The 10570-nt window shown below is 45.4% G+C and overlaps 1 protein-coding gene across 1 annotated transcript; it reads left to right on the top strand.

Moving 5' to 3' along the window:
* Positions 1–306: 306 nt before the first annotated feature.
* On the top strand, positions 307–10563 carry LOC127050369 (protein PET117 homolog, mitochondrial). Its single transcript, XM_050952259.1, has 2 exons — positions 307–488; positions 10407–10563. The coding sequence occupies exons 1-2, from the start codon at positions 393–395 to the stop codon at positions 10554–10556; spliced, it is 246 nt and encodes an 81-aa protein (XP_050808216.1). The 5' UTR covers positions 307–392; the 3' UTR covers positions 10557–10563.
* Positions 10564–10570: the final 7 nt, after the last annotated feature.

Here is a 10570-nt window from a genome sequence, read left to right as displayed (position 1 = left end):
TTTAACATCCAGGGCAGGCTGCTGTTCCTATGCCTTGCCAGGGTTAGGGCAATGGCGCAGTGACACCCCCGCCCCTCGCACCAGTGCAAGGCGCTAGCACCGGGAGCTCAGCCCCCGCCAGGCCCCTGCCCAGGGGACACTACAGCACGACTCCCGCTCCTGCCGAGCTCTACCCCTTCCCCAATCCCTTTCTCGGGTTTCGATTACTTTGGGCTGGGCCTGGTGGCGTTCGGATCGAGTCTCTCCGCGTTCTATTTATCGGGCGAGTCAGCGCGCGCGCGCGGCCCGTGCAGAGTCCCGCCCCCGGCAGCAGCGGGCCGGCACGCACGCGCAGGCGCTGGCCGCTCGAGCTGGGCGGCTCGCGCTCCGCAAACGGCCGGGTGGGGGAAGGGATGTCGACGGCCTCCAAGGTGGCGCTGGGCATCTCCGTGCTGCTCTCGGCCGGGACGGTGGCCGCCGTGCACATCCAGCAGCGACGCGTCAAGGAGGTGAGGGAGCGTCACCTGCCGCCCCCCAGCGGAGGGGCCGGGGACTGGGGGGAGAGGGGGCGCCCCGCCCCAGGCAGGTGCTGTCTCTCACTCATAGCCCCGCCCCGCCCCGCCCGTGGGGTGCGCCCTGACTCAGCCCCACCCCCCGTGAGGTTATGGCCCCGCCCCTCAGAGCCACTCCCCCTGCTGTCCTGTCTCTCGCTCATAGCCACGCCCCCTCACCTTTGGCCCCGCCCACACATGGTTCTGGCCCTGACCCTCAAGTAGAGTGACTCCCCTCCTGTCCTGCCCGTCACTGAGCTCTGCCCCCTGCTAGTCCAGGTGCCACCCAGCACTCTGCTCCTCTCCCCAGTGCCCTCCAAACGTGTCATTCAGCGCCTGCCCTGCAGTTCCTTCCCCCCCTCACGATCCAGCTGGTTCCAAATGGTGCCCATAAAGCCGGGGTCACACCTTTGAATCTCGCAGGGCCCTGGGTAGCGGTCTCGGACTCTCCTCGCTGGTGCGGGCATGCTCTAAGGGATCCCCTTCCTGTGAGCTGCGCTGTACGCGCTCATGTTCCATGGTATCTCCTTTCTCCCAGCTGCCCCGGGAGCATCTGAACCCACTCGTGCTTCACGCCATTCCCCTCCTCTGAGCTATGCTGAGAGATTCTGTATGTGGGACCTCATCTACCTTCTCCTGGAATGGCCAAGATGGCCACTGGAAGCTGGAAAGCGGGGTACTCTTTGATTGTGGGGCCTATTTCTGTTCCCTTGTTTGATCATGTCTCTTTGCAGAGTTCCTCTGGGCAGTGTCCCCTGAGTTCTTAGATGCCTTTGAGGTGCAGTGGGTGCTGTCCAGGATTCTCTGCTTGGGGTCCCATTCTGGTTCCTTGATTTTCAACCTTTGACCTCACTTCTGTTCCTGTTTTTTCATTTGTTGTCCCATTTACTCACTTGTGGCCCGGGTTTAGCAGTTTTTCCCCGGGAGGGCCTTTGGTTTTGGGCAGGCCTAGATCTGCCTGTCCCATATCTGCAAATAATACCCTTTCTCCCCTGTCTGTGCCCAGCTCTTCCTCTGTTATGGCCCTCCTCTTTTAGTTCATATCAGCATTAGGCTAGTAAGTTTGGCCCTTTGGCTAGTATATGGCCAGTAAATTTTCCAAGCTCCTATCACATCCTCAAGCTCATCTCCTAGAAGCGCAATATATAGACACTCAGGTATTAAATTGATATTGGGGTAGACTTCTGTCTTGCTTAAGGGTGCACATTGGTTGCTGATTTTGGTGAAGTTATGGGAGGTGGTTGAGGAGAGGAGTTGATGGGAGGTGGGGCATTGACTGACTTAACGGTTTGTTCCTTTGCATTTCATGGTTTGCACTGGTGGATATTCAGTCTAGCAATCCAATCTCTTAGCTGACAAAGATTTTGCATGGTCTTTAAACTTGAGAAGGTTCTTGCCTTGTACATATGTATCTGATAACTCCTAGTGAACCCCAACCCTGAAGATAGTGTCCTACAAGGTATGAGGTGTCACTTGAGAAGATGCTGAGTCCTTGTATGGAGGAATCCAACTACAAGTGTTCTAATTCGGAATGAAATACTTTTTTGTAGGTGGGGCTGGGAGCACCACCTATAGCTAGGATTGTCCAACAGTTCCCATTATAGGGTCCCATTTTCACGTCCTTATAACTTTGCCAAACTGCAATTGTTCAGACGGAAATTTCTAATACTGGTTGTATGTCTTGGTCTGATTTTTTTTCAAGCTAAAATAATTCAGCCATTTTAAAGGACAACATGGGGAAAATGCATTGTTTTGCCCACGTTAAAATAATTCTTTCAAACAGTTTGTTGAGAAGCACAAGCACGTCCTTGATTTGGAGCAAAGGCTTGGCATTTGACCTTTGTTTCATGGATGTGCCTTTCTGCTGTTCTGTGAAAAACTGGCCAAATTATAACCCTTTAAAATATTTCATTTCACACATGCTCAGTAGAGACTTGGTGGCATTTAGTAGCTAACTTCATTGAAGATTCAGTCTGTGCTGAGTATGCTCCATCTTGGGGCAGTAGGTTAGAATCTGAGCAGAACTTTCCCTGCAATTGCTGCTCCCACTGCTTTGTGCTGGGTTGGGGTTGGACACCAGAACTGAGAACAGGGGGACTGTCTTGTGCTCTCAGTTTTCCCACTGCTTCATCACCAGGCAGCGTGGAGGAGGAAACTGCCTGACTTGTATGTAGAAGGTACAAGAGCCTGACTTGGAGCGGCGTTATTGAGGGACTTAGATTGAGACAAGGAACCTGGTGGCTTTGGAAAGAAACTGGAATTGGGATGAGTAGGAGGGGTAGGGTGAAACTAGGACTTGGATGGGGAACCCAGAAGGGAAGATGGACTGGGTAGGGAATGAGACTTGGACTGGGATTAGGAGCCTAGAGGACTGGGACAGGAATCACCCTTAGGGAGAAAAGGTGTTCATTAAGTCAGCACCATCCATTCTGTGCACAGGGATGTGGTGAGGAAAAATAGCATGTGATCATGTAATTAAAGGCTGTATCATACCGCATCCATGCAAGGGGCTGAATTAAGATGGCACATTTGGCATTTCCTCACTCTTGAGTGCTTAACTGTGCAAATTTAGTGTTCTTCTAATGTAATTTGTGCATGTATGTGTATGTAAAAGGGAACTGTGTAGTGGATAAATTCATGTGGTTAGTCCCTCAAAAATGACTCATATATTTTTTAAGGTTACAAAAAGTATAGGGACTTAGCCTGACTCCACACAGCCCTGTCTCCACCTTTCTCTGTATCATTTCCAATGCTTCCTACCTTTCTATAAGTTTCCGTAGCCCCATGCCACAATTCCTCCTTTAGACCATAAGGCTTCTCTTCCCACTCCTGTTCCTTAGACTGTGAAGATTCCTGTAGGTTCAGCGGTGTTTCTGCTACTACCTTCAACTTCAGCTCCATTCACAGAATAGTGTTGAGTGTCTCTGGTCAGGCACATTCAAGATTGCCACTGTGCTTCTGACTGGAAATTCCAGAGGATGACGAATTTCAACAATTGTTCAGCTGCCAAGCAGATGTACTGTATTGCCAGATCTAATGGACTGAGTGAAACCCTTTAAAGGTGGAGGGTATATAGGAGCTTGCTGGTCAGCTGGGAAAATCTGGTAGGGCACAGTCAGCATTAGTATTTTGTTGGGTGGCCTGTGAAACAATGTTATGTCCACATCACTTTCCACCCAAATGGTAATCTATTCCTCTGTCCATCATGATCACACTACTTTAGGCACAGACAGCTGGCCTAGAGATTTTAGGGAGGGTTAGTGAGATGATTCTTTGGGATACACCCCAAATTTAACTGAATTTTACATGAAATGATTGTGTTCACTGGGCAATACTTAGCATTCCCCAGAGCCTTGATGCAGAAGTGGGTTTCAACTGCTTGATCCTTTCAACTTTAGTGATCAGCTTAATGGTTCACATTTTCAAGGCTCTGTTCACAAGCAATAGGGCCAAAAACTTACTGTTCTTAAATGAAAGCTGAGGTTCTCCATTACATTTCTAGTTACCACAAATCTGGGGACCGACGGCCATAGGCTTTATGGGGACATAAAGATTACAAGGAAAGCAGAGTCCCTGATTAGGGCTATGAGGGAAAGCAGAGACATGAAATGAAAAAGATGGTGCAGAGTGGGACGGAGGTGTGTAAGGATACAGCCTTCAAAGGTTCACATAGTTCCGCTAGTTTCTTAGGGCTTGGCTACACTTGAGAGTTACAGCACTGGTGGTGGCTTTACAGCGCTGTAACTTACTCCCCGTCCACACTGGCAAGGCACATACAGCGCTGTATCTCCCTGGCTACAGTGCTGCATGTACTCCACCTCCACGAGAGGAATAAAGAGAACAGCGCTGCAAGTGCCAGTGTAAACAGTGGTTAATCTTACTACGCTGTAACTGACCTCCGGAACCTTCCCATAATGCTTTTAAGTAAAGATAACACTCTTTGTTTTGTTGTGATGCCCTTGTTTGTTTTGTTGTGAACTGGGGGCTCCCAGAGCTGCTTATCTAAAAAACAAACACAGCTCCTGTTTGCTGTGAATGAGGCAGGTAGGGGGATCCCTTTGGAACATCCACAGCTAGTGTTTGCTTGAGGAGAGAAGCAGCACGGGGGGCGGGAGGAGGAGGGTCCGTTTCGGAGCAGCTGCTTATCTGGTCTGTGAGGAAAAAAACAAAGAAAGAAGGCTGTTTGCATTTAGTGAATGAGAGAGGGGTGGGGGAAGGGGTCGGAACTTGCAAGGCAGGGAGTTGACACAGTGTCAGCTCCAAAAATCCACTCTCTCTGTCTTCCCCATGCTCCCTGTCACACTCCACCCCACCCCCCTCTTTTGAAAAGCACGTTGCAGCCACTTGAACGCTGGGATAGCTGCCCACAATGCACCACTCCCAACACCACTGCAAATGTGGCCACACTTGCAGCGCTGGTAGCTGTCAGCGTGGCCACACTGCAGCGCTTTCCCTACACAGCTGTACGAAGACAGCTTTAACTCCCAGCGCTGTACAGCTGCAAGTGTAGCCAAACCCTTAGCTATAACTAAGGCCTGGTCTGTACTTAAAAGTTAGGTCAGCATAGCTATGGTACTCAAGGGCCTGAAAAATGCTTCCGTGAGCCTAGCTACTGTTTGGGGAGGTGGTGTCCTGCAGCAACAGAAAAACACCTTCGGTCCCTGTAGGAAGCAGCTATGCTATGATGCTACAGCGGCATTGTTATGACGCTGTAACTGTGCCATTGTCGTGCCCATAGTGTAGACATGGCTCAAACCTTGCACATTTGTGTACTCTTCCTCCAGCTCTCCTGCACTATATAAGCAAAAATGGCCTCTCTAATCCAGGGCCTGATGATCAGCAAGTACTAATGCTTTGTCTATGCTCAAAAGTGGATCAGTTTATCTAAACTGTTTTTCAAATTTAGTTAAACCAAGGCAGACCCCGAATGTGGACACTCTTAAATCAGTTCATGTCTGGTTTTTGTTGATTTAATTTAAGAAATTTTTGTCATTAATCAACTATTTTGAGATAAGCCAAGTGAATTTAAACTTGCACAGGTTTAACAAAATGGATGAAAAAATAAACAGGTGCAACTTCTGTATATCGACCAGACCCAAGTCAGTTTGTATGTATTCTGATTGTGCTAATGATGAATGGTAGATCTCTGTCATTTGGGACAAAATAGAAAGGTTTTTTTGCAAAACCCATATATAGCTGTGTAGCACTAAAGTGAATGAAAACAGCCTGGTAGGTTACAGGACTGCTGTATTTTATTGGATAAAGAGAGATGCTTGATGCCTGCATTAATCAAAATCTCTTCCTCTTTTCTGTATTTTCCTCAGTCTATCAGGGTAGTAGTAATTTTATGACCTGGATTAAATTGACTGAAACTGATGGGAAAAAATCTCTCTCATCAAATTCATTTCCAGAGAGATTGATATTTTTAGGTGAAATACTTTTTGTCTTTGATTCCATATTTTTTGACAATACGATTAAAATATTTTTTGCACAAAATATTTTTTCTTGATGATTTTGATGGAACAAATTATTTCCCTTGAAATGTGTACTTGGATTCTGGGTGAGAAATAAAGCCTCTTTCTGTTAGAACTGGTCACAATATTCACAAATAGGTTATTTGATAATTTCAGCCCTACATAGTATCAGATGATATTAATTAAATAAAATATTCGTTTTTGTCATTTGGCTATTTATTTATTCATAAATTATTTTTTCCATCATTCAGCCAGTCAGTTGTAGTGCCTGTGAATACATTTGTGTCCTGATGATCAGGGCCGGCTCCAGGCCACAGTGCGCTAAGCGCGTGCTTGGGGCAGCACGCCGCGGGGGGCGCTCTGCCGTTGCCGGGAGGGTGGCAGGCGGCTCCGGTGGACCAGAAGATCCTCCTCAGGGAAGCCTGTGGGAGGTCCACCGGAGCCGTGGGACCGGCGAGCGGCAGAGCGCCCTCCGCGGCGTGCTGCTGTGCTTGGGGCGGCGAAATTGCTAGAGCCGGCCCTGCTGATGATCATAGAATCATAGAACTGGAAGGGCCTCCAGAGGTCATCTAGTCCAGCCCCCTGCATTCAAGGCAGGACTAAGTATTATCTTCTAGACCATCCCTGACAGGTGTTTGTCCAACCTGCTCTTAAAAATCCCCAATGATGGAGATTCCACCACCTCCCTAGGCAATTTATTCCAGTGCTTAACCGCTCTGACAGTTAGGAAGTTTTTCCTAATGTCCAACTGTCCTTGCTCCAATTTAAGCCCATTGCTTATTGTCCTCTCCTCAGAGGTTAAGAAAAACAATTTTTCTCCCTCCTCCTTGTAACAGCCTTTTATGTACTTGAAAACTGTTGTCATGTACCCACTCAGTCTTCTCCAGACTAAACAAACCCAATTTTTCCAATCTTCCCTCATATGTCATGTTTTCTAGACTTTAATCATTTTTGTTATTCTTCTTTGGACTTTCTCCAATTTGTCCACATCTTTCCTGAAATGTGGCACCCAGAACTGGACACAATACCCTAACTGAGGCCTAATCAGCGCAGAGTAGAGCAGAAAAATTACTTCTCGTGTCTTGCTTACAATACTCCTGCTCATACATCCCAGAATCACGTTTGCTTTTTTTGCAACAGCGTTACACTGTTGACTCATATTTAGCTTGTGATCCACTATGACCCCCAGATCCCTTTCTGTGGTACTCCTTCCTAGGCAGTCATTTCCCATTTCGTACGTGTGCAACTGATTGTTCCTTCCTAAGTGGAGTACTTTGCATTTGTCCTTATTGAATTTCATCCTATTTACTTCAGACCATTTCTCCAGTTTGTCCAGATCATTTTGAATTTTAATCCTATCTTCTAAAGCACTTGCAACCCCTCCCAGCTTGGTATCATTTGCAAACTTTATAAATGTACTCTCTATGCCATTATCTAAATCACTGATGAAGATATTGTACAGAGCTGGACCCAGAATCGATCCCTGCGGGACACCACTTGTTATGCCCTTCCAGCATAACTGTGAACCACTGATAACTATGCTCTGGGATCGATTTTCCAACCAGTTATGCACCCACCTTATAGCAGCTCCATCTAGGTTGTATTTCCCTAGTTTGTTTATGAGACGGTCATGCGAGACAGTATCAAAAGTGTTAACTAAAGTCAAGATATACCACATCTACCACTTCACCTCTATCCACGAGGCTTGTTACCCTGTCAATGAAAGTTGTCAGGTTGGTATGACACGATTTGTTCTTGACAAATCCATGCTGACTGTTATTTATCACCTTATCATCCTCTAGGTGTTTGCAAATTGATTGCTTAATTATTTGCGCCATTATCTTTCTGGGTACAGAAGTTAAGCTGACTGGTCTGTAATTCCCTGGGTTGTCCTTATTTCCCTTTTTATATATGGGCACCATATTAGACCTTTTCCAGTCTTCTGGAATCTCTCTTGTTCTCTATGACTTCTCAAAGATAATCACTGATGACTCAGATATCTCCTCAGTCAACTCCTTGAGTATTCTAGGATGCATTTTATTGGCTCCTGGTGATTTGAAGACATCTAACTTGTCTAAGTAATTTTTGACTTGTTCTTTCCCTATTTTAGACTCTGATCCTACCTCATTTTCACTGGCATTCACTATTTTAGATGTCCCATCACCACCAACCTTTTTGGTGAAAACTGAAACAAAAGTCATTAAGCACCTCTGCCATTTCCACATTTTCTGTTGTTTCTCCCCCTTCATTGAGTAACAGGCCTACTCTGTCCTTGGTCTTCCTCTTGCTTCTAATGTATTTGTAGAATGTTTTCTTGTTTCCTTTTATGTCCTTAGCTAGTTTGATCTAATTTTGTGGCTTGGCTTTTCTAATTTTGTCCCTACAGACTTGTGTTCTTTGTTTATATTCATCCTTGGTAGTTTGACCAAGTTTCCACTTTTTATAGGACTCTTTTTTGACTTTTAGATCATTGAAGATCTCCTGGTTAAGCCAGGGTCGTCTCTTGCCGTACTTCCTATCTTTCCTATGCAGTGGGATAATTTGCTCTGTGCCCTTAATAATGTCTCTTTGAAAAACTGCCAACTGCTTTCAGTTGTTTTTCCCCTTAGACTTGTTTCCCGTGGTCTTTTACCTACCAACTCCCTGAGTTTGCTAAAGTCTGCGTTCTTAAAATCCATTGTCTTTATTGTGCTTTTCTCCGTCCTACCGTTCCTTAGAATCGTGAACTCTACTATTTCATGATCACTTTCAGCAAAGCTGCCTTCCGCTTTCAAATTCTCAACCAGTTCTTCCCTGTTTGTCAAAATCAAATCTAGAACCGCCTCTCCCCTTGTAGCTTTCTCCGCCTTCTGAAATAAAAGATTGTCTCCAATACATTACAAGAATTTGTTGGATAATTTGTGCCCTGCTATGTTATTTTCCCAACAGATGTCTGGGTAGTTGAAGTCCCTCATCGCTACCAAGTCCTGTGCTTTGGATGATTTTGTTAGTTGTTTAAAAAAAAAACATCATCCATGATGCAAAGACTTTTATGCCCAAGCTTAACTTTACATATATCAGTAAGTAAATTAGGCGGGCATGTAAGCCTCTCAAGGATCAAGACCATTGGTAGTAACAAAATATGGCCCTGATCCTGAAGTTGGATCCATGTGGACAGAACCCTGTGCTTGTTCCAGTATTGGCTTCCATGCAACCATTTCATGGGTTTTCCTAATCAGATATCATATTTTAATATCTTCTGTTAAATGTGCCACCATCAGCTTGACATCTACTAGGAGTTAGAAACAGTTTCAGGTACTGCGCCTGCCACATAGTTCCTTTGCCAGTTGTTGTGGTTTTGCAGATGTATTTTCTTGTTTCAATATATCTTTCTTTCCCCTATTGTTGTGCAAAACACCCACATAAACAGAAAAGGAAATTGGCAAAGGCCCAGATTCAGCAGTTGAATCCACTTGCAGGGATCCAGTTTCAGGATCAAGGTCTGGCTACACAGGAAAAACAGTTAAATGGACTATATACAACGTACTGTGAGCTCTGTGAGGGTGGATCCCTAGGTGTGCATGGGAATCCCCACTGAAGTCTGGGGGCTCTGCATGGGTGCAGAGGTCTGTCCATGGGATTAGGACCAAAATGCTGTCAAGTGCACAAAATAAAGAAAGCGGAAAACCTGTTTCTCTTTCAATTACAGTAATCCTATTACATTTTCATTTAAAAGTTGCCTCCGTGTTGTATATATCAATGTCTGATTACCATTTTGAAGAAAGAACATATTTGTAAAATCACATATTACTTTTTCAAGAGCCCACAATAAACGTGCTGTGGGACCTCCAGTGGATCTCCAGCAAAACCAGGGAAGACTTTACATACTAGATATTTTTAAGTTTAAAAAAAACCAAGCTGAAAGAAACCTTTTCAGCCAGCTTTTATACATCATAAAGAAGCAGAAGAGTTCTTCTTAACATTCTTTTGAGGTCACCTTCAAATTCTTCTCAAGCAGAGGAACACAAGTTGAGATATTTGGGGCAGATTAGTTGAGTTCTGGTAAGGATGGAGGAGAAGTCAGTCTTCTGTGGAGAGATTGCTGTCTCTCCAGAACATTGTAGAGCTTATCAATATACAATATTTACTATTGTCCAACACTTTATCATTCTATTAAGATCATACAGCTAAGCCAACAAATACAGTATTCCTGGCATGCGACCAGTGGTTTATCAACATCCACACATCAGATCTCAGCTCTTGTAATTTTAGACTCCAAACGTAGCTCAGGTCACTAATAGAATTAAAGGTTTGCAACAGTTATACACTTGGCAGTGCTGTGACAGATGTTGGAATGCAAATAGGCATTCATTCTACGCAACCTAGGACACACTATAATGAGCTATGTCTCTTGTATTTTCAGAGGCTGCATGAAGGAGTAATCCGAGACCTTGAGAGACAAAGCCGTAAACTGGAAAACATTCGTCTTTTACAAGAACAGATTACTCTGACCAAGCAACTCGAAGCAGAAAGAGACCAGATGTTAATGGAAAAGGGGTCCCAACAATCCTAGACCTAGAACTGAAG

The sequence above is a fragment of the Gopherus flavomarginatus genome, chromosome 4, assembly GCF_025201925.1.
Source record: "Gopherus flavomarginatus isolate rGopFla2 chromosome 4, rGopFla2.mat.asm, whole genome shotgun sequence".
Lineage (NCBI taxonomy): Eukaryota > Metazoa > Chordata > Testudines > Testudinidae > Gopherus > Gopherus flavomarginatus.
This window is presented reverse-complemented; position numbering and strand designations above follow the sequence as displayed.

What these genes read in the sequence shown, in the direction of transcription:
- LOC127050369 (XM_050952259.1), top strand. Translation starts at nt 393, where the DNA reads ATGTCGACGGCCTCCAAGGTGGCGCTGGGCATCTCCGTGCTGCTCTCG. An exon ending in AGCAGCGACGCGTCAAGGAG is followed by an intron (nt 489 to 10,406) that starts GTGAGGGAGCGT and finishes TTGTATTTTCAG; the next exon opens with AGGCTGCATGAAGGAGTAAT.